General features: G+C 40.7%; 1 protein-coding gene across 3 annotated transcripts in view; it reads right to left on the bottom strand.

Moving 5' to 3' along the window:
* col16a1 (collagen, type XVI, alpha 1) overlaps window positions 1-27,425 on the bottom strand; it is a 55,857-nt gene that overhangs the window by 20,148 nt on the left and 8,284 nt on the right. For 2 of the 3 annotated variants that reach the window (XM_028428425.1, XM_028428440.1), the window contains exons 3-28: window positions 23,739-23,813; window positions 23,535-23,652; window positions 17,923-18,046; window positions 16,996-17,277; window positions 14,846-14,926; window positions 13,103-13,171; window positions 9,874-9,906; window positions 7,450-7,485; window positions 7,304-7,354; window positions 7,026-7,058; window positions 6,845-6,889; window positions 6,321-6,359; window positions 6,155-6,217; window positions 5,197-5,241; window positions 4,999-5,094; window positions 4,707-4,745; window positions 4,385-4,429; window positions 4,226-4,261; window positions 4,020-4,142; window positions 3,304-3,339; window positions 2,238-2,273; window positions 1,826-1,954; window positions 1,576-1,620; window positions 1,189-1,224; window positions 1,045-1,098; window positions 33-83 (exon numbers count right to left, since the gene is read on the bottom strand). In XM_028428425.1, the coding sequence (XP_028284226.1) occupies window positions 33-83; window positions 1,045-1,098; window positions 1,189-1,224; window positions 1,576-1,620; window positions 1,826-1,954; window positions 2,238-2,273; window positions 3,304-3,339; window positions 4,020-4,142; window positions 4,226-4,261; window positions 4,385-4,429; window positions 4,707-4,745; window positions 4,999-5,094; window positions 5,197-5,241; window positions 6,155-6,217; window positions 6,321-6,359; window positions 6,845-6,889; window positions 7,026-7,058; window positions 7,304-7,354; window positions 7,450-7,485; window positions 9,874-9,906; window positions 13,103-13,171; window positions 14,846-14,926; window positions 16,996-17,277; window positions 17,923-18,046; window positions 23,535-23,652; window positions 23,739-23,813 (1,820 nt within the window). The remainder of the gene's footprint in view (window positions 1-32; window positions 84-1,044; window positions 1,099-1,188; window positions 1,225-1,575; window positions 1,621-1,825; window positions 1,955-2,237; window positions 2,274-3,303; window positions 3,340-4,019; window positions 4,143-4,225; window positions 4,262-4,384; window positions 4,430-4,706; window positions 4,746-4,998; window positions 5,095-5,196; window positions 5,242-6,154; window positions 6,218-6,320; window positions 6,360-6,844; window positions 6,890-7,025; window positions 7,059-7,303; window positions 7,355-7,449; window positions 7,486-9,873; window positions 9,907-13,102; window positions 13,172-14,845; window positions 14,927-16,995; window positions 17,278-17,922; window positions 18,047-23,534; window positions 23,653-23,738; window positions 23,814-27,425) is intronic. The other variant, XM_028428434.1, reaches the window with a different exon arrangement.

Genomic DNA, 27,425 nt, shown 5'->3' with positions numbered 1-27,425 from the left:
ATGAGAAACCCAAAACATATATTTACACTTACTGTCTCACCCTTTGGACCAGGGAGACCAAGACCAGGCAGCCCTTGTTCTCCCTGTAGATGAATATAATATTAAAACGGCACCGAATGAGATAACGTACAGTATCAGGGAAAAATATGGACATGTAGATAGGTTTCATTTCATAGCCGTGCGATATGTATGCACACACTGCCAGCAAAGCAGAATGATTGAAAGCTTATGGGGATATAAGAAGTTGTTTTCCCTTTCAGCTCAAAGATTACCTGTTAATCTAACCCAAGCCCTAACCTTGGTAAAGATTTGTCTGTTTTAAGGTAAGACAGTTAACAACTATGCAAAATCTCTTTTTATCATCCTGCAGCTAAAAAATAATACTTATTAAATTCTGTCTGGAGACAGTTTCTTACAGAGCTTTGCCTGTGTGGATGGTACACGTGGTTTTGCACTAATAAATTACAGATCTGGATGCTTGCATCTTTTATATCTTTCATATTCTGGTAAACAACATGCTGATGTTAATGATAAGGAAGTCCATGGACTTGTGGCAACAAACATCAGGAATATGCTAATGGCGATCTAACATTGAAGGTACTTATAGTTTTGGAGCACATAGGCCATTTCCTATCATTGAAATGTGAGAGACATATTTCATTAGTTGGCTAAAAATATTTCAGAAGTGTGAAGAAGTGATTATATATTTTATATATACCAAGCTGCTTTGTTTAAAAAGCAATAGATTTGAAGGATTTTATGATAGCTCCACAAATCTAGTCTAGTCTATCCTTGGCAAAACGAAACTTATTGTTGGCGCTCTTTCACTCTGACAAATTAACAAATTCTAATCAAGCTTCCTTGAATCCACATGAATGTTTGTACCAAGTATGAAGAGAATCCTTGAAGGCATTCCTGAGATATGCAATCAAAACAGAAGGACAGACATAATAACATATCTGGCCACAGCTTTCATCTGCAAGGAGGCATTGAAACAAGCAGAAAGCTCCACCAAAGAGTGAAATTTAGTCATTGTGCTCCTACCTTTGCACCTTTCTGTCCATCTTTGCCACTTGGTCCCCTTGGTCCAGGTTTACCCTGTCACACAGTGGAAGCGACATTACATTTTGTCACTTAATCAGTGCATTAAAGCTACATGATCTGTTCCAAAGACCTGACTGAACTTACCAGCTTACCATCAGCTCCTTTGCTGCCTGCATTACCCTGCAGACAAGCAGAGAAAAAATAATCTGGATTTTATGAATTGATAAAAATGGATGGGTCTTTTAAATTGGTAATTCACATTTCATAGTAAGGTGGACCCTACAGGCAGCCATGTCAAATGATTTTGGTTTCTGACTACCCAAGCTTTTCGTTAATAAGTCTCCAGCTGAGGAAAATCCCTATGGCGGACAGTCTGCGGCCCTAAAATTAGCACACTGCTGTGATTATCTTCCTTATGAAGTCTATTAAGAGCCCCCGCTCAGAAACCTACTGAGCGAGTTCGCCTTATGTAAGCCTCGTCTGCTATTGAGGTCACCTATTCTCTGCGCTGTTTCTTTTTATGTTACTTACCTTCTCTCCTCTAAGGCCAGGTGATCCTGCATTTCCTGGTTCCCCCTGTGGTATAGGAAAATGGACAATAAATCATTTTAATGAAGGTGCTTATCAGTGCTCATACATGCACGCAAATAGAAATATGGTCAAGAAAACGAATCCACAATCCGTTTCTGCTGCCTTATGTCTTCGGAACATCATTGTTTCATATCAGAAAGATGCATTGCTTTTTATTCAGCCTAAGAATCACATGATTAAACACACTTACTTGCTCTCCTTTCTGTCCTATGCCAGGCTCTCCTTTCTCACCCCTCTGCTGCTGGGTTGCGGTCATGACACCAGGAACAAGGTTAGGAGTTAACTCTCCTAGAGTGGGGCACACCGAACATGGCTCTCCCTGAAGTACACAGACAGGTCAGGGTCAGGCCAAATGACTAGTCTTGAAATAATTATCCACATCAGGATCACTGAAAGAACCTGCCAGTCAAGGAAAAAGTGTATGTAATAAATATGGCTACAGAAGTTCTGGTGCACCACCACAGGTGCAACACATGCAGGTTTACATAGAAAATACAAAGAGTGGTCAACTAATTAGTCTGGTCTATCTGGTCTACAACTGAATAAAGTCATGTAAACAAGAAATTGTTTAACCTCAAGCCTGATAATGACAGCAAACTGACCTTTTCTCCTTTGGTGCCATCAGATCCCCGTTCTCCCTGCCGAAACATACAAAAACAAAGATATCTAAGAGGACAAATTAGTCCCAGCTCACCCTGACAAGCATGTTTGCTTTGAGATGTCGTGTCTCGACATGGTGCCTGAAGCAAATTGGTCATTGCAATTAGGAAGAAGTGAGAGCATAGTAATGTGTGAGTGGATGCTTGGACTTGGCAGTTTGGCATTCGTGTAGATACATGCATAGTTATAGCACTACTTAGGTGGCCATGTGTAGGAGTGTGGAATGTACTGACTTATGCTACTTTTGGGGACATGCACCTGGAAACCAGTTAACTGGGGAATGCTGGTGCAATTAGAGACAAAAGCTGTGTCCCCATTTGGGAAAATGCTGATTTTTCGGTCAATGGTGAGGTTAAAGTCCAGAAAAGAAGAAAATGTGTGCCACAGTGGGCCATACGATCTTATCCTATCTCAAGCAGGAATACTAGGGCAAAGAGAGGAAGTCCGCACAGAAACACAGCAGTTTCTCAAGAAACATCAATGCCATTAAAATCAATTTCTGCTACACAATTAAAATGTGTAGCAGAAAACAGGTTTTGCTTTCTACATATAAGGTGACAGCCAAAGTCTCCCTAACTGAGCATAAAGCCCCTCTTTAGAAGGGCTACAGGTGACATCCTGCATATTTTCGTCCATCTTCACTAACAGTCTCTCTGCTACACATGCATTAATGCACCTTCAGAGAAGCATCATTTGAATAACTATGTGTCTCTCATGTCCAAAGCTGTCTGCAAGGTATAATCCTGGGCTAAGTCTCCAGGAAATTAATGCAAGTCTATGTAAATTCCCCAAATAGTAGCCTAAGTAAGATTGTGTTTGTTGGTACTTTTGTGTTCGGTGGAGTTTAGTTCTGCTAGTTTGCTTGCATACGCTTTAGAGGAAAGTCTCCTTTATTGCTGATGTTAGCATATCTGAATGTGTAGGAATGCAGATGAGCATGTATAGGTCACACTTCCACAGAATATGAATGAACCATAAGCGGTAAATGAATGAGGGGGAGCACTATACCTTCTGTCCTGTCTTGCCATCTGCACCTTGAGGCCCCTGGTAAATATAGAAATAAACAGGAGAACTGAGCATGCAGATGATACAGAAGTAAAGAGTTAGTTCAACTTTGTGAAAGTGAGGTCACATCTCCCTCTCCCTCTCGGTTGTTCTACCTCCTTCTCCTTCTGCCCTAACCAGGTATGACAGATGGATGCTGGCACTATTGGAAATCGTTGCACAGAGAATCTCATAAGGCTTGAGATTTATATTCCTCCCTCCCCCTCCACAAATCATTCTCTATTTCACCTGCTGGGGTAAGTAGGAAGATGCAGAATGAACAGAAAGAAAAACACAATGCGCAGTTCGTTGAGTCCCGAGTCACCAGAGAGGCAGAAAGACATAAGGTTACATTAACAAAAAGACCTTTGCCTTTGAGAATAAACTTATGACAGATTAGCACGCCTTCTCCTCTTGAGCTGCGGCAACACTGTGAGAATTACAAGGCCAAATACAACCCCGAGGTAGAAATAAACGCCAGTCTTTCCCTCAGAACCATAAGAAAAAAAAATGTATACACTATCAAACAAGTGCTCAAGGTTCAATTGTCAGCTTTAGATCAGACCATGTCTACAACTCCCTAATAAAACATGTAGTGAGACTGTAAAAATGTTAAACTGAACATTCAGGACATGTGCAGAATACATTACAGCTTAACAGTACAGTTAAACTATACTTACAGGCAGTCCTCTCTCTCCTATCCCTGGTTGCCCAGGCTCGCCTTTAGAGCCAGTTTTCCCTTGCAAAGCAACTGTGTTGCCCAAGTCTGTTGGCAGCACTGGGCAGACTTCACATGGGTCACCCTGAAGATTTAGCACGAGTCAAACTCACAATGAGAGAGCACACAGATAAAGAGATTACGAACAGTGTTTGTGAGGTATTATACCTTCTCTCCTTTAACCCCCGCTGGTCCTCTTGGTCCCTATGACAACAGCAGAATCCCAATCAAACACACTGATGTATCAGCTTCCAGTTAGAATGCTGTCTATTGGAAGCTCATGCATACTTTACTGAATACCAATCAATGTTTAAAAGAGTCTCTCACTGGATCTCCTGGTAAGCCATCTTCTCCTGGAGGTCCTGAATCTCCCTGTTAACACACAAGAAACTGAAAACCATCCAGCAAAAGATGCCTTGGGTTCTATAATGTAATAATAATAATGTATGTAAATTAGTAAATACTGAATCTAAAGAACATGCAATTTTTCCAACTAATTACTGTGCATGCTTTCTTCTTTACAACCAAAGTGAATGTATTTTGTCAGCACCCTCCTTTATAATTTCATTGTTGATAACTTTCACACTTTAAAATAGTAAAAGGGGTCAAACACAAGAATGCAATCAGTCATTCCAAAATGTAAGCTTACCTTTTCTCCTTTGGCACTGCCCAGTTCACCAGGAAGGCCCTGGCAAGGAATAAAGTACATCAATCTTTAAAAATGCATTTCTTAAGATATTTTTAGGCTTTTGTCAAGGACAATGGAATCTGCACAAAAAGTGGGATCTCTGCCAAGTCCTGTCCTGCACTGTCTGAGAGCAGCAATGTCCAAAAAAACTATGTTTTGGTCAAATTGAGATCATCCCTGAAGTGTCTGAGGATATTAAGATAATCAACACACAAGGACATCATCCATCCAGAGTGCAAATTCAGACACTCACTGGAGGACCCGGCAATCCAACTCCTGGTAGGCCCGGAAGTCCAGGCTTTCCTGGTTCCCCAGCCAACCCTTCAGGACCCACTATACCTGGGGCGCCCTGGGAAATAAGTTCAACACAGATCTATTAAATCCAAACAGGGCTGAATGTATGTGACAGACAGGCTTATAGTAGAAACGCCCAGACTTAATGCAGGCAGACCTTTTGTCCTTTGGGGCCAACTACACAGACGGACCCTGCTCGGCCCTGTGAAATAGTGACAGACAGAAAGAAAAGTGACATCATCAGTGTCGCTTGGGAAAAAAAAAAACAAAAAAAACAAAATCACAAAATCACTATCTCCAATCTGTCCTCATAAATTGTTGAAAACACTTGTTGATCTCCCTCATTTATTTGAATTTGTAACATGGAAATGAGAAAGAAGCAAAATTATAAGATGTATTATCTTCACTGATGCATATACAATATTTTCTGCCTGCGTGATTCAAGTCACATCAACAAGCACATTCATATTCACAATGTCAGATGGATGGGAGGCTTAAGAAAATCTATTCTTCACCAAATCCATCTGGCCACGATGAGCACCGAGTCTGGTGAATAGCTACATGTGAGTGTACACGCCTGATGCTGAAACCAGGGGAATATCTCACAGCACAAACATGTTGTAATTTGTTCCTCAAAACTTTTCATGTGCCTACAGGATCACTGCACCGAACAGGAAAGATTAAAAGGTTTAAGTCTTCCTGAATAGACGGCTGCCTGTGTGAGAGACGAACAGCACAGTCAATAAGGCAGCATTGATTGTGCAAGCTTTGTTGCTCTAGCCTAATCTAACAGGCATTAACAGGGCGACTTAACGCAAAGGGAGAGAGGAGGGGGGGAGAACAGATATCAATGGGAGTCTGAGCTTAAAGAGTAATGCCGTATAAGTTTACTGAATATCCGCTTTGGCCTGATAAAAGGTGGCTGCATAAGTGGATATGTGTGTGTGTGTAAGTGCATTAATGTGTTTGTGTGCCTACATTTGTAGTATTGAAAACATATATTTCAAGCTAACTGTCTGACTTAACCTCAAAGCACATTTCATGCCCAGAAGGCACATTTACTGAGCCTAATGCTCTAATTCTAATGCAAAAGAAAACAAATCCAAAACACCTACATCCTTCCCTGGAGTCCCTGTCAGACCCTGCGGGCCGAGCTCTCCCTTCTGACCTTTTTCTCCCTAGACAAAAAAGAAATAAATACGAGGTCAGAATTTAATTAGATGATTATTAGAAGGTCATATCTTCTTTATTCATCAGCTGAAAGTTTCTTAAATTGTTCACCTTGAACCCAGCTGCTTCGCCCCAGTTGGCAGGCGTCGCCTGTGGAGAAAGGGAATGGAGACAAGGCTCAGATCAATGACCTGACACAGTGACCAGTCAGCAACCCCATATGGACAGCCAGCGGGAGCCATATGTCTCATTCACACACATACAAACAACCCAAGAAACATGACCTGGTTACTCTCAGGTACACAAATATGGATATATATACACAATCAGTAGTAATTCAGCAAAACAGGAGGCCCCTTCACCCAAAGTTTATCACCATTAATACATATATACGGTACATATATCAGCCCTTAGGGGCCCTAAGCAGTTGCCTGCTGGCAAATGGTGACTCTGTATACAATGAATTAATAATAACTACACAGTATACATGCCATCATTTCCAGTACGTTATTAATATGGAGAGTGGATGCATCCAAATGAGGTTTTGAATAGAGATCAAACTAAATGGTGGTTTGAGGGGTTGGACTGCAGGGGGCTGTGGTGCTGTTAACCCGTAGCAGAATATTGGCACTCACCAGCTCGCCTTTCTCTCCTTTCTGGCCCTTGGGTCCCTGTGTGCACTGAGGTTAGAGACACTTTGGTTGGCATGTATTATCACAAACAACTTTTAGAGAAAATTTCAGGCGCACTGCACTGCATGCCAAATAACAAAGCAAGATGAGGCATGAAGGGAGACAAAATGGAAAAGTTACTTACTGGACCTGAAAGGGAGCCAGAACAGTCATCACCCTAAAACAATGAGAGAGAGAGAGGCAAAAAAATAAGAATGACTGCATGTGGGTAAGCACTGCAGAATGTCAGGGAGGTGGTGAACTGGTCCATAGCCAGCATTATATTAAGATAACAACATCCAAAGCATGTGTGCATGTGTGTATAAGGCTGTGTGGATAATGCAAGGCATGTCAGAGCAGATGTAATTACATCACAAATTCCACTGACATTACTACAGTACATACAGATTTGTCCATACTCACACGGTCGCCTTTTTCTCCTTTCAACCCAGCAGCCCCACCAAAAGTTTGAACCTGCAACACACAGACACAAACCCACAGTTATACACGTCCCAGTTTCTGGCATGATCTAATGGAAAGAAATGGAAGTAAAGATCAGTGATCCTTACATTTTCTTCCCTATTCAGGAATAAACAACCAGCACACTACAGACAGACACAGAGAAAGAGAGATGTATTATTACACCATATTTGTTTTCTGTTGATGTGTCCGGATAAAAAGTTTGTGTGGTAACTACACAAATTGTAATTCCTGTGGCAGCCTGGCAGTGGCACTATTGCACAAAACTAAACAGTGCTGAATCCGTCTGTAGCTATAGTATGCAGTTTAAAAGGATGAGAGTTGGGCAAGTGGGCGCACACACACAAACACACACACACGCGCACACTCACACAGCTCCCACGGGAGAAGGAGATCAATAGGAATGTCTGATTCCCACAGCCCAGGAGTGAGCCGACCAGCTGCTCCTCACAGGAGGGCACACACATGCTCATATCCAAATAAGGCTGAGCATTATAAATAACTGAAACATTTTTAGCGGAAGCGAGTAATTAAAGCTGAATCGTCCCACCCCGTCTTTCTGGGAGCCCGGCTTTCACACACACCAGGAAGCCTGCATACATACAGACATGCTGAAGCTGAGGCGATGAAAAAGGGCTCGTAATAGCACAGAAACAATGTGTAATTCTCCCTATTCTCCGCCCCCCTTCTCACAAGCTACAAATCTATCAATGGCTGGCTAGACCAGCTGCAATGACGAGTCAGTCTTTCCAGGCCCTTAACAGTGAGTGTGGGTTTAGTATAGGTCCTCATAGACTGTAACTCAACAGCCTCTTTTTTGAAGTTTATCCTCTGTATTCTCTAACCTTGAAATGAAAAAATACCTTCTTTTTGTGCATTTAACTCTTATAATCTAAACAGCAAATACCACAAACAAATCTGTTATGGTGTTAGTGTATAAACTTGTGGACTACAACCAAATTTTGGACTGCAAAAAATTACCAGTCTCTGCAATCTGAAGTCTTCAAACACTGGCCCTTGGCTCCTGAGGCTAAGCTATCCATCAATGACCTATGGATTTGCAGATTGCTCCTCTTTAACCTCAAAGTTAGTCTCCAAGTCCTGGCATATATTATACATTATATATTTGCTGAAGTTGTGTTTGTCTGGTTACTAATGTAGTCTCCTTGTTAAAATTCTCAGGAAGTCTAAGTGTTGTGCCTTCTGAGACTTCTGAGGTGTTGTCATTTTATATTATATGACAACACAGAGTAGTTCAGCTTCAGGTTTCAAATTTTGGCACAAAATAAGCTCACATTTTTGTCACCCACACTCAGAAACAAAGCGACTTCCTCTATAATACAATGATTATTTATTAGCTTAAACATCTCAAAACCCAGCCTGAACTTTTGGCACTAACAGCCTGCCAGTGAGATTTGTTCTTACATTTAGGAACATGCTCATTCTCTCCAGCTGCCAAATCTTGCCAAAACAAACACGAGACCCAGCACACACTAATAAACTCCCTAAAAAATACATTCACAGTCCTCTTAAAATATAATTCTGAATCAATGCATGAAAAGAAGAAACAGATTCTAGGATTTAATTTCTTTATGAAAAGCATGTTTGTGTTAATAGATAGAGATAGTTGTGATTCACATAACCAAGAGGACAGTGATGTAGGAGTACGAGGAAGAGCTGAAGCAGCATGACATGAAAATGGGTTATTGACTGCACTTTGGGGATTTTGCAGCACAAGTCGAATCTTGCCTATACAGATCGTTAATTTCCATAATCAGGGAAATCCATTTTTGATTGGTGACACTGTTTATTATTATGGGTGGATTCGTCTTTGGGGTGTGACTCTGGCTGTATGATGTCTTTACCCAGGAAAAAAATGTTTCCTGTGTAATTTGACCAAACTAAATTCACAGCAAAACAGAAAGAAAGTCACTTTTGTTTCTGTGCAAAGTGTATGCCCCCAGTGACAGGGCAAGCTGTGTGCTCCGACACAGGTAATAACCTACATTGAGGAAGTCAGGGGAGGCGGCCAGCTGCATTAGTAAGCACACACAGGAGCGACTTAATGAAGCGTCTGGAGTTTTGTATTCTATTTGTGAACAGAACATGCCTATTGTAGGTGAATGACAAAATTAATAGGCAGCAGCAACTCCCAACAGAGATTCAGCGCATAATGAGGTGTAAATCAGTCAGTCAGCAAGCTGGATATGTATAAGGTGCAGACTCTTCTCCCAAACACAAAGGAGCCCATATATATAGGCCTACACACACATATGGCCTGCATATTTTCTTCTTTGATTTTCAACTGCATACAAATGTTAGAGACTCTTTATCCATCCTCCTGGACCTTATTTACTGGCCAGTATTATAGAAAAAAGGTACTTTCCTCACACACAAATTTCACTTATAAACCTAGGACTTAGGACCTAGGACTAGGACACTCTGCTGTCCAATAAGTCTCTTTAGAAATTCATTACTGTTTAAACACAAGTCGTGTGAATGGTGAGGCTTACTTTTTCTGCAAGATCCTTGGATGCAAAAATATCCTGAAAGAAAGAACGAAGAAGAAAAAAAGTTGAAGCTGAACATCAACACTTTCATTGCCAAACTAGCTCAGCTAACATTCAGTCACTCTGAATCTAACAGCTTAGGAGACCACAGATATATTATTTAGTCTGCTTGTCTCCATTTTGGCAGATCTGTACCCAAAGGCTCTTATTTTCTTCCTTAATCAGTCTCTATCTTCATAGTTCCAGTCACTGGCTCAGCTCTGCTACAGTTTACAGCAGCTGAAACTCTTGTTGCTCCCAACAAAAAAGGAGGAAGTCGGCATAATATTTAAGGTGCATACACCTTTTGTGTATGGAAGCTGTTGTTTTCCTGTTGCCGGTTCGGGGCATACTTTAAATCTTTTTGCTGTTACAATTCATTGCATCAGATAAACAACAAAGCAGATGAAATAGGGGTCATTCTGGCTGCACACACGGGTCATTAGCAGCTTTTTTTATTCTAGGTTTAAAAAAAGAGAGTTGAAAGAGGGTGAGAGAGGGTGTACTGAGGTAATGGACCCCACTGTGCATGAAAAAAAGTCAACAAGAAAGATGGACTGGGAGGCTGAGCGGAAACAATCTGTTCAAGGTAGCAGGGACTAAGGAACAGCTTTAGCAAAAGAGAAAAGGGAAGCGGTCGTTTTACAGCTGTGGCTGGACTTCATAATAAAAAAACAAGAAACAAAAGAAGGCTTTGGTTCTTCTGAGGACTAGATGACCTTTCCGCTGGGAAGTGGGTTGAAAGCTACACAAATACAATGTGAGAGGATAAGAAACAGTGTGGGTGAGATTTATCATACCTCAGCACCCAGATACAGACACAAGCTGTTCAATAGAAGTTCAAAGGACAGCTTGTTGGACATCTTAGGGAGATGGGCTCAAAATCTGTATGCCAGGTCAGTCAGTCACATTGTTCAACCCGGTGGAGGTTATCAAACTCTCATGGAGAACCCAAAACTGTCATGTAAATTAGGCATCATGATGTATGGAAGTGTAAGCATCATTTAACACGAACAGAGTGGAGCTGTGAGTTACTGCCAATGTTGCTATGACTGGAGCACTCAATTCTATCAGCACCTCTTTCCAACAAATTTGTCATGAATAAATTGCATTGGTAGTTTGGCTAGGAGTCTCCTTCCGCTGCTTACAGTAGCATCAAATGAACTAGATTATATATATATAAAAAATATAAAAATGTATATACTCATAATGGTATACTATGGGCATATGGCAAACTGCTATACATTCAGGTATGTTGGTAGGTTAAAGGTGTTTCAACAGGTGCAGGTGGGCTGGTTGGATGATGATCTGATCACAGACAAGAATGAATTAGAATAAGGAAGATATAAGCGGCTGGGCTTACTGTGGGGGGCCACAATTACTTTTGTGCAGGTGGAAAACAATAACTTTGAGGTTTATTGACCCTTTCAAAGGGTCTTTATGGATATAAAGATTCTGGTTGGATAATATTTTGGTTAAATATCACAGAGAAGAATGACTTCAAGTAATTTTGAGGCAGAAATAACCACTCAGGCCTTTTGTAGAGGCCTTAATAATTTTTTGGCAGGTAGAAAATGTCTTTTCTAAGCTGCATTGACCCTTTAAAGGTGTCAAAACGCCATTAGAACTATTGTCAATTACCCAGCATGTTAGCTTCTAGCTAGCAATCAACTTTACTTACAACAGTAATAGCGCCAGCTCACCGTCCCTCCTTGTCTTTCAGCTCTCGGCAGCAAAAGCTGGGCCGAATTTAATCCTTGTTAGAGCTCTTGTTTTATCACGCTCCCTTTGTCTCCTCACACATCACCTTTACTTTCTGAAGCTCGTTCGAGTGATCTATGGTCTTTGCTCTGTGTGGACTCCAACACCGTACCTGCAGGATGTGCGCATGCTCAGTAGTCTCTCTCCTACAGTAACAGCTTCGTGTGTTGTGTTCAGTGAGGTTGCCACAAGTTCCAAATGAATGACCGAGTGGATTTAAAGTATGGACTCTTCACTCATTTCTCATTTCAACACTTTCTGTGGTTTATTTGCTGCTTCAGCCATGACTTTGAACTTTGCTGCCAACTCCGTTTGTTGATGTGACGTAATGCATGATGCCATAAAATAGGGAAATTCTGGGGTTAATATAATACACATTGACATTCCACATAGGCAGAGTTTATTGTGCTGTCACTGAATAAAGCAGAAACAGCTGGTGTGCACAATGGAATCTTGAATACCACAGTTAATTTACTGGGTAGTAAACTGGTTAAAAATAGAAGGTACTCAACTGCATGTGTGTAGCAGCATAAGGAACAAATCATAGATAAGATAATGTGAATGTATGTAGATGCTGGTAAAATGAAAACTAGTGAGTCTGCAGCAAAAGAGAAAAAAGGTGTTTGTGTGTGTGAGAGAGAGAAGAGAAACATGAGATGGAAAGCCTGTGTCTGGCTGGAACCATCTCTGGGATTTATTACTGTGTCCTGAAGTGTGCCAGAGCTCTAAGTTAACATCAGCACTCCTCAAGACAAACACCAGGCCCTAATGAATAGATAATTGGATATAGATCCCATTAATATGAATAATGACACAAGCGGGTGTGAAAACAAAAATAAATTGCTTTTATGTTATACTGAAAGAACTTTATCTATCTGTAGCAACCACACAAAAAAATATGGCACAGAAACTTGTAGAAAAACCAGCCCCATGTGTTGCATAAAGCTCTGTTTGTCATGCATTCAACACCGCTACCAGCAGACATTACTGAACAGAAGTCACGTGAAACTCAGCATTTATAAAGACTGCAGCAAAATAAAAAAAATGTTACATGTTTTCCACTGTGGAGTTTTTCAGAGAGAACAGTTGGTGTAAGTCCTACAGGCCAGCAGAAGCATCGCAGACAGCTCAAACTGTCTGAAGAACAAAGCTGTTTGAGGCCAAGTGTGTGTCTGTTTTGCATGTGTTATGTCTGGAGAGTGGGTGCTGTGATAATTTACAATGTAAAAGAATGAGATTAGTGTTTGGGGAAGATTCAGAAAGCTTTTCCATTCAACTTGTAAGTGGAATTGAGAGATTTAGACATTGATTAATGTGTGTATCTGGAGTGTATCATACTGATGGACTTTTATAAGTTTATGTACGTACATGTTTTTTTGAAGCAGCAGACATGTCTTTTTTCAGTGTGTATGTGTGTTGGTTGTTGGTTTACCTGGCTAAATGTGTTTTCAAGCAGGTCATTTTCAGCAGCCCGGCGGCTCTTGGGAGCATCAGGAGGGCACTGCAAGCATGTAATACACAAACATAATTCTGCTTAGTGCACAATGTAATATGTCATTTAGTGATCAAACACAACAAGGTCAACACTGTCCTATTCTTTACTCCATACCTTGTATATTTTAACATCTGTGCTCATTTTTAACATATAAAAAAAACATTTTGCTTTGGGCTTATTGCAAACACGCATCACAACAACAATACCACACAGATCTTCAGTCCCTGTATCTACTGGAGGAAGTAACTTCTTTTTCTTGTTTTACACAGAAACACAATTGTAAACTTCTCGTCTTTAGACAGGCATTCTTGTAAGTTGCTGTTTATTGTTGCATTCCAGCAAGCTGCTTCAGCATTTCTAAAGCATTGCAGCACGTGTTGCTGTTGTAACAACCAAGTTAGGATTACCTATAATTGAATTGATTTTTTTCTAATGTAAGACTAACAATTGGTAGCAAAACATATGGAAAAGACAACAACAGCAAATGAAATGCATTATCTCCATACTGTCATGCCTTCCCTGTGACATCACTTTGCACTTGTATCTGTTTCCATTGTGTTTTGAGAATCTGCAATGTGTTGCGAGTGCACACACTTACTCCTCTAGTTCTCATTTTCAAAATTTAGAAGCAGCTTGGAGGGAGCCCTGCAGCACACATGCCTTCAGCAAAGAAGAGGCTTCCTTCTTCTTTGCCCTCTAATCAATTTTACAGCATGCAGTCCTTTCTCCAGAGGACCCTTCATTTTCAAACATCAGAAGAAGCTTCACTCTGTGTTTGTATCTCTTTCATAATTTTCATTTGGTGTTGAAAAGGACACATATGCGTCCACGCAGAGAGACGTGCAAGTGCCCAGGAGAATTCTGACAAGAAGTTGTACAAAAATAACTTCAGCTTAAAATAAATAAAAAAAAAACTTCCCATACCTGAACAACTGCTTGCTCATCATATTGTTGTGGTGTTATAGGTAAAAAAAATCTGTTTTGTGCTTTTGTTTTAAACAACTCAAACAATAACTGCACAAAAAACAGAGGAAGGAGAGAAGTGGACAGGCAAATATACAGATATGACTGAAGCTGTGCGAGACCCATCTGAGAGTTTGAGTTTAAGATTACAACGACACTTTAGAAGAGCAAATTGCAGTTGATGTACAATAATTGCACATAGTCTAATTGAGCCACAGTTGACTGACTGAGCCTATTTTAAACCAGCTCTGTAAAAGAAAGACCCTTGTTTTTCATATCTAGCCTATTTTATAAGTAATGGTCTGCAAGAGCCATCCGCACACATTAAAATCTAAGGCAGCCGGCCAAGTTTTTATTATTTTATTTTTTTCACCTAAAATGAATTAAAAGTGAAAAAAATGAGCATAACACATTATAAGGACAAAGTGCTGCTGATTAGCAAGAATAAGCCTCCAGAGCGAATGTGCAGATTTTTATGGCGTTTAATTTGGATAATGCAGACTCAGCTGTTCCTGCAGCTGTTGAACATTTCGAGCCTTACAGATGACTTTTATTGTGAAGGAGCTGCAACAAGTGCTGCAGTTTAAATGAGGTGAGAAGTTTCTCCTAAAAACTATACAAATGAACACTCTTTTGTGGCAGATGGGGAAAGTGTTGCATTGTATATGACCACACAAATTGTCATTGTTAATCACATTACGGTAATTAAGGTCTCACCCGTGCACCAGGTATCTCACAACAGGCCTCTTGAATGGCAAGTGAAGGGTCACAATAGAGCATCACCTGCTGAATGTCCATCTGTGAAGAAAAAGAGAGGGGTTGGAGTGTGCTGTATTTCACATGCTGTTCTCTATAGGTCTTTGTTTAAATTTTATAATGTACATAAAGTTTAAATGAGGCAGTAAACAAGGTTGAGAGGCAATTCATTTCTCATTTATATAAAGCTTTAGGGAGGCACACTGTCAGGTGTATCTGTGTGTGTGTGTGTGGTGAGACCCTTCTTGTATTCTAACTAGGCCAGTTAACTGATCGTCAAACTAAGTGCCTGGATTACTGGATCTATTCAGCGTTAATGGTCCCAGCCCACCACAGACGTATTCTCTAGTCCGCTTGCTGTTTTAATCAGGGCTGGCTGAAAGAAAACTGCACCTCAAGGGCATAGCCTGCGGTCTGATACCTACCAAAACATACACACACAGAAATATAGACATAGGGGAAAAGCACAAAGGCGTGGTGCACTTTAAGTGTTTTACTGTCATGTCTTCTGGATAAGTGTCTTAACAGGGAATGTTATTAAAACTTATATAGGTGAATGGTATACGGAATTATATCACACTATTGCAATGCAATAACACATCATTCTCCGTGGTCTTAGTAACAGTTTGCTCTTCATACAGAATGAGAATAAAGGTCACCATATGCTCAAATGGTAACTTTAGATGACATTTACATTGCATTAATCAAAGACTCTTAAATAGTCAGGACAGGGCATCAAATATTGCATATTTCATCAGATTTCACACCAAAGCTTTCCTATTTCTTCCCTTTCTCCGTAGATGCATATTTCTTGAAATCATAAAATGGCAGCTTCATTGCAATGATGTCAATATATTAAAAGCCACTGCAGTTTATCTTTTATTAACAACAATTCTCATAATCTATTCTTGATTAGCGTTCACCTTCACAGCACTGAAATAAGCCCATGAAAGCCACCAATTCTTACATTCTTCTTCTTTACTAGCCTGTTTTGAGTTCTGACACGGTGGACCACTTGATTTAAATTGACCTTTAGAAAAAAATATAGCCTTGCAATAGGTTGATTGGTTTCGCTCCTGCCTTTGTATAGAAGTGTTGATGTTGAAACTAGGAGGACCTTGGTCACACCACAGAAACTTTACAGCTGCTTTTTTTTTCTTTTTTTTTTACACAAGCACTGCAGCCCTGAGATGCTTTAGCTCCTTCCTTGCTAGTCTATATATAGGTGAACTCTATATGTCTGTTTGAGCCCAGAAAAAGTCCACTGAGTAAGTGTATCGACGATGCTCACAAAGAGAAAGAACATGTAAACAGAGAAAGAGAAAATGAAAGAAAAATCAATTATGAGTATTTTGACAGGGAATGAAAATGTTTCCAGGGACCCTAAAAAGTGGAGAACCTGGCTGCTTAAATAATATGTTAGAAGCGCAGGATGTATAATTCATATACATGTATTGTCAATTTAATGAAGATATGTTTAAATGGGGGAGGCACAGTGGTGCAGTGGTTAGCAGTGGTCGCCTCAGAGCAAGAAGGTTCTAAATTGCCCTAGGTGTGTATGTGAATGGTTGTCTGTCTGTGATGGACTGGTGACCTGTCCAGGGTGTACCCCGCCTCTCACCCAAAGCTAGCTGGGATAGGCTCCAGCCCTCCGTGACCCTGCACTGCAGAACAAAGCGGGTTAATAGAAGATGGATGGATGGATGTTTACATGGAGAATCTCCTCTTGTCTGCTAAATGTGTGAACTCTGGACAATGGTTGTTCCTCCAAACTTTTGAGGAGTTTAAAAGTGTGAAAGCAGATTGAAAAAAACTTTCATTTATTTGTGCACAGGCTCCCTGTGAGTATTAGGACTAATTTTAACATAGTGAAGGCTTTCCACCGTCATGCTTCTGCTTGCTTGCATTGTTGATATATATATATATATATATATATATATATATATATATATATATATATATAAAACAGTGTTCTTACACATAGCTTTTATATATGTATATAAACATAGTTTTTTTACATAATATATTTAAAAACCATGATGCGTAGTTTACATCTTCTCTTATTTTTATTGTTTTCACTTTTATAAGGGTTGTTTTTATTCATATCATACCTGCACAGGTCCAGCATCCGAAGCCCGAATGCCCAGCAGAGTGTGTCCGTCAGTGGGCAGAACACCTCGGGGCTCCAGGGGCTTGGTCTCAATAGAGCTGCAGTCCACGTGAAGGGAAGCTGCTCCTTGTTGCATGCTGAGGGCCACCTTGTGCCAGCGCAGATCCATCAGGGCTTCCACACCTTCCCCGCTGAAAATGCAGCCCACTGTGTCAGCTGCATGGTCCGCCCCTCTGAATCGAAGGGACAGGGTACCATCTGGGCCACTGAGGTCTACGGAGAACTGGGTTTTGGGAGGTACAAAGTGTAGAGGATTGCAGCAGTTATACACCAAACAGTGCGTGGATAGAAAAATGTACTGGCCTCAACAGAGTAGTATTTACACACAACTACCACCTAACAAAGCTGTAGAACACAGTAGCAAAGATGAGGCAAAAGGGAAGACATATTAATTACACACGCGATCTGTACAGCCAATCAATCACCCCTAATGAGGCGACTTGGCCTCCATCCATCATACACATTGAGTATTTAAATCTGGCCTCAGACTCTTAGTGATTATCGGGACTCTGAGGGACTTCAGTGCTTCATCATGGAACACACATGAATAACAATGAAGGTGAATGAAAGGAGGAGAGCAGGAGATGATCGAGGGAAGAGCAACGGGGAGACGGGGAGCGAGAGAGCGAGAGAAAGAAGAGTATCAGATGAAAAATAACAGAGGACAAAAGGTGTACAGGATGAAAAGGGGAGAGAGAATTGAAAAGATGTCACGAAAGAAAAGAAATCGAAAAGGAAAGTGGATGACTGTGCAAAAGAGAAATGATGAGCAGCAGGGAGGAGACAAAAAAACAGGAAGAATAAAAGGTGAAAGATCAGGAAGAAAGTAAAGGAAGGAAAGTGTGATAGAAAGAGAGGGAGAGAGCACCTGTGGGTATCCCTGTTGATCAGATATCTGAAAGAGGTAGATGGTGTCCCTCAGGGCAGCCCTCTTTAATGCCATGGTGAAGATGAGGGTGAACTCCTCCGGTAGGCCATGAGGAAACACCTGACTGGAACACAAGTTCAGAAGGGTCAGGGACATGACATGTTTTAAGGGAAACCTTAATAAAAAAGTACCCAGTAAGGTCAGACACAACATAAGAAAGCAGAGTACAAGATCAGAGACTTTGGAGCTTCTGCTATGTTGGGTATTAACAGTCAGCATGTGTCAGCTTCTCCTGCTTTGAGTCTGAAACTAACTTTGTGGAGGTGCAACATTAAATCTTTAGCTCCTTTCAAACAGCGATCACTATGAAGAGAGAGAGAGAGACCCCCATCTTTATGCTCCTGCACAAACAACAAAGCCAGGCCATGCCTAAACGTGGTCTGTCTACACATAAAGGAAAAAAAAATGTGACACTCAATCTGAGTCACTAATATAGCTCAGGGTTTTAATAAGTTCTCACAGTTGTGTGCACGTTTGTGTGTTTCCATACTCCTGTGTAAACTTTTCTAAATTCCATGCATGTTCTTTCTTTGCCTTTTTTCCCCCTCTATATTTTGTGACTGCACCCAGCAGTACAATGCAAAAGCCTGTGTGTGTCTGTGTAACCCCATGGCATTAATTTTCATAGCAGATACAGGCCAGCAAGCCTCATCCCTCAGTTTTGGTCAAGGGCATCTAAGCACACAAATGCAGTGCAAACACACACACACGAAAATATTCACTGCATAGAGGTGTGTAGATGTATTGAGAGATGAAGGGTTCACAAACAAGCCCAGTGAAATGCATGCTTGCTGAGATGGTAAACACTTTGAAATATTCTCTCTTGCTCTATTTCTTTCTCCCCCTTTCTCTCTTTTCATGCGCACACACACACACAGAATTGGTGATGCTGGCAGCTGGTTTCCTACTCCTAGAAGTGGGGTGACAGTGATTTATGACTGAGGGAAGATCCAAGGGAAAACAGCCAACTACAGGACGTCAAAACAAAGAGAGGATGAGTGGGAGAAAAGGTGAAAAAGAGAAACACGGTGAGAGAGAGAGACCATGCAATCCATGGTATAATATGAGAATTATTTAAAGTATATAACATTATGATTCTTCTATGAGAGAAGAAAAAAAGTAAAATACAGAAGGGACAGAAAAAAAGCAGTGAAAAGAGAGTTGTTCTGTTGTCGATTAGTGACATGAGCTGCAGGGCACAAAACCACTCACACAAACTATTGACTTTTAAGTTGCAAGTACTGTACCCTGACCTATTACATTCAGGTTTCTAGAAAAACACACACACACACCAACATGCAATGAGGGGATAAATCACATAGTACGGGCCAGACAGATTCAGATCCCATCTCTTCCAACTCTTAGAGAAAGTTACTTCTCTCTCTCAGAGAGAGTGTAAGCCAGCAAGGCGCAATGTTGGAAATAAAAGCAGATCTCTGGTTTAAGATGGGAAATCACCTGGAGTGGTGCACAGGCACCCTCACACCGGGTTCTAACTGTGCTGGAATCAACTGCTTTTAGTGGAGGGGGCTTCAATCCCTGAATGCATTTTACACATCTAAGGAAAGGGAATTTTCAACAGTAAGATCCTGACACATAAAAGAAATAATCAAGCTATAGCAAACTTTGTTACACACTATACCTTTTTCCCTATGGCTACCTTTTTTGTAGGAAAATAAACTTTGCAGACGTGCAAAAAAAAATACTAATACACTTTGAATAGACTGCATTAACCCAATCAGGCCCTAATCAGGAGTTAAAACATTAGGACTGAGGTTAACACTCCTCAGTTCTCTAGGCACAGTGATGCTTTCCTAAATGCAAATGTCACAATGGCAATGCTAACATATTTGATAAGCAATTTAAGCAATTTCCCCCTGGGATCAATAAAGTATTTCTGATTCTGATTCTGAAGTTTATCCATCTTGATTTAGCATGTTAGCCCGAGTCCTGTTACACTCTGGCAAACTAACCAGGACAATGCAATCGGGCTGTAACTAATGACTATTTAATAGTCAACTAGTCATCGACTACCTTAATGACTAAGTAGTCGAGTAATAGTCGACTACTTTGGACCACTAATTTGTTGTTGCTTTATCTGCCTCCGTGCTGCCACTTTAATGTATAAAGCTGAAGATCTTTGGCTTTTTCTTTTTTAAAGAGGTGGGTGTGTTTCCACTCATTCCCACATCTGCCCAAAACACTGTACTACATAGTTCTCATGGAGTCTGAAACAACCTTTCTTTCACACCTAAAAGACACTCATCATGGTTTCAAGCCCAGGACCTCTTGCACCCAAAGCAACAATCATCCCGCTACACCACAAGCCAGAAAATCATTCCACCACTCACAAATGTGTTACACTTGCATGCCATGTGATCATGCATGCAAATACGAATGTTGCTGTCGACTATTAGTTGACTAATCGTTGCAGCACTACAATGCAAGGTAAAAATTCCCATTTAATAACCATTCAGACATATTTCGATCAAACCTGTTATCAATATAAATAGTAATCTACAAGTTTTTTTATGTTTAAAGTGTCAGATTCACTAAATGCATTTGGATTCTGTCATTTGGTCTCATGCCATTATATTACAGAACTGCTTCTGCACACTGTCGCTGCATAAAAGAAACAAGCTCAGAGCAATCAAATGGTGTTTTGCTGAAATTAAAATGCATGTGACCAGCTGTGACTGGTACACATTTCACTGTCGGTACATGACTGAGAGAGTGCGGCAGCTCTCAGTCATGCAGTCAGGCAAGCAGCTTCATCTGGCTGTCGCTCATTTGCGTTAGCTTGGATTAGCTGAATGGATTAGCCTCTGATACAAAGCAAAACACTGCTTTCCAATTACTGTACAGGCGCCTCACACTTCAGTCAGCCTCAGCATCCATGAATTAAAAAGCTGCCTGAGTGACAGGGAGTGTGTGCTGGATTGGAGCCACTTACTACAGTTTCACAAATATACTATATGTCACTGGATAAAAACAAAAAAAGAGACTATTTTACAAACTCGCAGGTTAATTAACACACTACACTCCTAGCAGTGATTTCACTCCTGTCACAGTTGGCTCATCTTTCACTACAATGTACCATACCTCTATGGAAACAGCATAATCATGGCAGTGAGGAGAGAGGCTTCAAAGGAAGTCATAAATCATACAAAATGAAAAGAAAAACCATGAGAAAGCCATGTTCTATAGATGTATATTTAATATTTAATTAGGGCCCGAGCACCGAGTGGTGCGAAGGCCCTATTGTAATTGTCTTTTTTTTTTTTACAATCTCATGCTCACTATATATTCTATTCTATTCTTCTTCATCAACTGTAGAAAGCCTGCACATCTGTCAAAAATGTGCAAATCATGCAGAGCATGTTTTTGTAAAAAAAAATACAGTGGTTGAGTTAAAATATATTTTCCAAAAGCATAGATCAAATATGGTGCATTCAAGTACCAAAGGTGGAAAAACCTTTGGTCAAAGCGTATATTGTGACGCATACTTTGCCACATGTGCTGCATTATAGTGTTGAGAGTATTGTAAACAGTGGAGTGAGAGGGTCCACTCTCAGTAGTCCCTCCAGCTCAGCACTAAACTCAGCTCAGCTCAGCTCGGCAGTGATGTGACCATTACAGCAGGGTTTGACAGCAACTGTGTCATCTTAGTCACAATCAAGTAGTGCACAAACTAGGAAGAAATAAAGAAAGAACAGAATGCCCTTTCCTAATGCTGCCTGGTTGCAATAGGAAAGGACTCAACTAGGATTATCCATGTGTATTTCACTGTGAACACGGAGTATATGATGGCACAAACACACAGGTGCATATAAATACTCCACAAGCATAAAAGTGCCATGCAGACAAAAAGCCACACAAAAAGCCTGAGGGTTTGTTCCCTTTGCACTTGTTCCCTTAATCTGTCCGATTCTCTCTTCCACACAAAGATATGAAGGAAAGCTAAAGTAACACAAGTAGAATAAAACCAAAGAGAGAGAGAGAGAGAGAGAGAGAGAGAAAGAGAGATGTACTTTATTGATCCTGCAGGGGGAAATTGTTGAATAAATGAAGGACACGGATGTCTATATACCTCTATATACTTCTTGGTATGGCAAAAAGAGGAAAGGGGAATACATCAGTGAGCATCTCCTCAGATATTTGTTTAGTCACTCCAAGAAACACAGACAGATCACAGCGTGTTCTATGTATAGAAACCAAGCAGCCAACAAGAAATCCTGATGTGCTAACATTGATTATTCTCTGTCTCAGCTAAAAAGAAGTCACCCAGGTAGCACTCTTTCACTGATAAATCTGACAGCGATGCTCAGGGTGGCATCAAAACTTCACTGAATGCTGCACCCTAACAAAATCCCCAACCAGCAGCTGAGCATAGCGATAGATGGTGGTGTTCCCGTCCTCTCTTTGTATGGTTAGAGGCAAACGACAAAAGCATCTCGGATTTTCCTCTTTGGCTCTAAAGTTGCTGATTTCCTGAGAAGTGACAGTTTTTTTTAGTGCCCCCTCCCTCCTTCTTTTCAATAAGAACAACTTCTCTCTAAGCCTGTGACAAACAATATATGTGACACTTTTAGAACAAAATGTCTCAACCGAAAAAAGCCTGTTTTGTCGACAGATTTATAGGGCCTTCAAGCAAATGGAGCTCACAGCGTCGGACGGAGTGATAAAATATTTCAGGCTGACCCAATTGGCAAGTTCTGAAAAACTGGACAGAAAGAAGCTCAGCCATCTGAACACTAGCTGTATTTCACAAAAAAAGAAGCAGTGCATAAGCCTAATAAGCAATTCTAACACAACCTACACCAGACTACTGTGTAAAGACAACAAGAAAACCCAGCAAGACATAATTATACCATGTCAAGCTGCAAAACCATGTTGAGCAAAAGGTAGCCGGGAGCTACTGAATTTTATGGCTGCAGATCTCTTCACCCAGAAACAAGTTCAGAACAATCTCTCCAACACATGCTATTGAATTTGTGTAATATGTTTTGTTTTTGCTACCGTCTTCATCACACCTACAAATTAACACATCGCTTCCATGCTGAGGAAAATAAGTCATGTCATTATGAAAGCTAGTTATAATAAGTGTATGCGGTTACAGTAGGAAAACCAAAAGCCTCTTTACAGTTCAGTTTACAAGCCAGTGTCAGTGGTGATGGAAATAAAGTGGTATTTCTGGAAATGCAATCAACAATTGACCCATAGTGTACGCTTTGCCAAGCAAGCGTCTGTTTTTTTTATTGCACAGCAGCCATTGGACAGCGCTGACATGTTGAGTGAGGTTTCAGAGGGTGAATAGCCAAAGGCTGCTCAGTCTCTCTCTCTGCCTATCTCTTTGTTCAGACATGGCATGAAAAGAGAGTTCCTGTTTGACATGGGCCAAGAGAAAGCTGCAAATCCTGCAGAAAGTTCTCTTTATTTCTCTTCCTGCAACATGTTTCCTAGCACTTAAAGCTGTGCACAATGTGTTCCTGTGGGTGGTGGTGGTGGTGGGAGCAAGATGCAGAGAAAATGTGTATGTACAGCGAACTTACTCGCTGGGTCGTAACAGCGCCGTCTTGCCCAGGCGGAAGATGACGGGCCCTCGAGGGTTGCGGATCTTCTTGACATCGGCGTTCTTGAGCAGCGAGAATCGCCTCACCAGATTAAACCCTGGAAACAAAAAGACATCCGTCATCACCCACGTAAACAGAAACGGAATAAAGAAGCATTTGTTTTTTTAGCTTGTGTCTTTTCACCTGTGATATTGTGCCTGGGTGTCTGAGGAAACTTCCAATCATCCACTTGTAAAGATGGGCACTGTTGAGGCACAGCTGTAAGAACAAAAGGATGATAAGGAAAAAGTTATTCAAGTTGTGTATCAGGAAAAAGGTCAGGAAGCAACAGTGAGGTACCAGCATTGTCTAAAGGGGTTCAATAGAAGCCTCTCTGGATACACATGTTGTTATAAAAACACGTGAAGGGACATGAAGTTATTATTAAGATACAGTTAGACCTGATGTCGAATGTGACCTTCTGGCACTTCCCGAAAAATCGACAGAGCTTCAAACTTCAAACATATACATTTGAGAGTAACACAAATATTGATCTGGAAGAAAGAGAAAAGGAGTTTCTTTAAAAAAAAAGAGTGTAAAAACACAGAGGGTGAGATGAAATGAGGGCAAAGCTGTGCCGAGTGGAACACAACCCGGTCTGACAGGTTGTCTAGCACCAAGCTTGTCTGTCACGGTAGCCTCCGTTTGATGGATATGTTCTCACCCTGTCAGGGGAGGTTGCAGAGAAAAGTGTTGCCTGTCAGCACGGTCTGCAAGACTACAGGGGGGAAATGGGAGATGTGTGGAAAAAAACAGGTAGTGGTACAGGTAGACATGGACCCTGTGAATCACTATGATTCACAGTTAATTGATCTCTTTGGGGCCTAAGACCGTGGCCCCAAGCAAGGTGTTCTACTGGGCACAGTTGTTATTTTTTTGTTTTTTTTCCTCCCTATGACTGCAGAGAATCTGGAAGCAGGTGGTGTCCCATGTTAACCAAATATAAAACTTAATAATTTTCTCTGAGCTGTGTTGCTGTCAGTAATCATTAAAATGTGCCTTATGCAGAAGCTGAAGGTCAGATATTTTAATTTAATCTCTACTGCCCCATGCAGTGGGAGAGCGGTTCAATTTTTTATCACATTTGATAAGTGTAAGGACTTCAGTAATGAGGGGAAGAAAGTTATTTTTTTACACAGTGCCTACAGAAAAATGTGATATGCTAAGATTTTCAATAATTCATTCAACAAAAGATATAGAAAACTATACCTTTAGCATGACACTTAGGAATAACTACATACTAATAATGGTTTTATACATTAGCTGGCAAAAAGTGATACAAATTTTTAAGATGTCTGCATTTTACCTGCAAGACATCCTGTTTCTAATTCATCAGTGAGCTTCTGCTTCTGTTTCTGTCAGGCTGAATCTGTCTTCAAACACTCTGTAAAACACTGAAACATATACACTGTAATATATAAAGCAAATTTTTATGGATGAATCTATGACCGAGGCAGTGAGCCTCGGTCATAGATAACCCTAAACCAAAACACTTGCACCACCAGGTTTCACAGAGAATTTCTCCTCCTGACCACTGTGTGCACTGCTCTGCAAACATGTCCATTGTTACTGTGGCCAAACAACACTGTCTGTGATTCCTGAAGGACTTGTGTTTTTTCCAGATGTTTTGTACAGTGAAGCTTTTTTTCTGGCATGCCCTACATGCAGTTCAAACTTGTGCAAGCTCTTTGACAACATTTCTACACCATGCAGCACGTGCAGCACTACCTGTTCTCTTGGGCTGAATTTGCTTCCACACGTTTTTTTTTCCTGCAGACCTTAGAGAGGTCTTTAGATCTTTGCATGATGACACCATACAGTTCAGAATCAAACAGAACAGCATGTCAAAGCTTTGACATGAAGAGGAGAGGTGAACGTGTGTCTCCCTAGGGAGGTTCAAATCACCTAATTTGGAACCATTGATTCTACGTGATAATGTCTTGCTAGCCGGTCATTAAAGCAAATTTAACCTCTAAATCACCCTGAAGGTGATAAATGTGCTATAATGACCAGATCCCTGCATATTACCCAGATCAAAATTAATGTTTTTTACCACACTTCTTCAGCACTTTGGATGTTGTCCTCTCTTTTGATCAGAACTTTACACACAGCAGTAGCCTGCTATACTTATCAACAGTCTGCTATTGAAAAAATAACAGATGACAGAGCAGTCAAGGCTCATTTTCAGAAATTACAGCTTTTAAATAGTATATCAGCTCACTCCATATGACAGTTTCATAAGTCTGGTAGGTATACGCTAAGAAGGATGAAAGGTGAGATGAAAAGAACCGTGTACACAGCTGCCATTAAAGAGAAAACAAAAAGGGTAGTCTGTGAAGAAAAGCTGTCTTTCTTAGACAGAAGTTAATGTTAACAATGTTTTTTGATGAGACTGTGAGCACACAGAAAGTTCTTTTGAAACATGCAATGACAACACGCCATCTACAGCAAAGAAATGAGAAAGAGTCTTAAAAAAAATAACAACCAATAGACTAATTAAGAGCAAAAAAATGTTCATCAGTTTCATTGAACTCATCTCAAAGCAGAATTGTATCCTTTTTACTGCTTTTACAGCTGTTTTCAAGATTATCGGCTGACACCTGCAGTTTCTGATCATCTTGGTTTCAAAATAACAAAGGCTGTCTTTCAAAGCCTGTCTGCCCGCACAGTGTGTCATTCTATACAAGCACAAATCAAGGTTTGGAAAAGAGATGTCAAACTGTTGTATTTTGGGGGAGCTGAGGAAAAACTTGAGATGAGAAGTCAAAGAAACTGCATGAATGGGATGTGACTTCTGAACAACAGATAAGAGTGGAGAAAGTATCAAGCACAAGTTTTTTGATACTCAATTTCATTCCGTCTTCACACACAGTCACATACGGCATATTTTTACCTTGACTGGGCCATCCTTAAACCTTTATATGCTAACTCAGCACAAACTGCATCGTGCAGCCATACAAAGGCACACTTACATTTTCACACATAGAAGTAGTTTGCCCTTATATCTCACATGGCAGGTTTTTTTTTCTTATGATGGTAAGATCTACCTTTCGTCACTGCTTACTCTGCTTTTTTTTCTTTCCTTTGGTTTCCCATCACCGCCCCACTACTTCCATCAGACAGGATCAAGATGAAGGCTTCGTCAGAAGTGGAGAGATCTTGGCTTGCGGGCAGCACAGTGAAAAGTTAAACAACACCAAGAGAGGAGAAGGTGGAGAGAGACAGGAGGAATGAACGCCGAGCCTAGAGTGAAAACGGGAAGTGTGAAGTGTCACTTGAGGAAAAGCAACTTGCCTGACACACCCACACAAGAGCTCTTAAGGCTATGTTTTTCCTGATCTGAGGTGATGCTAATAATAGTTGAGCTGACTGGTCTATGCCAAGATAAAGAGACTAATCTTTAAGCGGGACCTTAGATCCTAAATACACCGTAAAATCTCCAGGTACCAAGTGAGACCTCATCACTTAGGACTTTGCTCTGGTCTAAGCTGTCTGAGCTTTTAGCAAGCTAAGGTCATGAACTCAGCACACTGGGGGCATGCAGCATTGGCACAGTACAAGATATAAAAAACCTGGATGTCCAAACTTTTTTGCATTCAAACGGGTTGCTTTTAATAGTTTAACATATTTGTTGAAGTGTTACAGATTACATGTTGATGAAGTCATCCCGGTCATTTTCATTCAGAAGGCTACTTCAACCTTCTGAATTACACAACACAGCATTCCATCTCAGCCCTTGTGTACTCAAAGATCGACAGAGCTATCAGCTAGAGCTAACAAGACTTAAGAACAAGGCCAACAAAATAGTTCTGTTTCATTCTCTTAAGACAA

The sequence above is a fragment of the Parambassis ranga genome, chromosome 2 (assembly GCF_900634625.1).
Source record: "Parambassis ranga chromosome 2, fParRan2.1, whole genome shotgun sequence".
Classification (NCBI taxonomy): Eukaryota; Metazoa; Chordata; class Actinopteri; family Ambassidae; genus Parambassis; species Parambassis ranga.
This window is presented reverse-complemented; position numbering and strand designations above follow the sequence as displayed.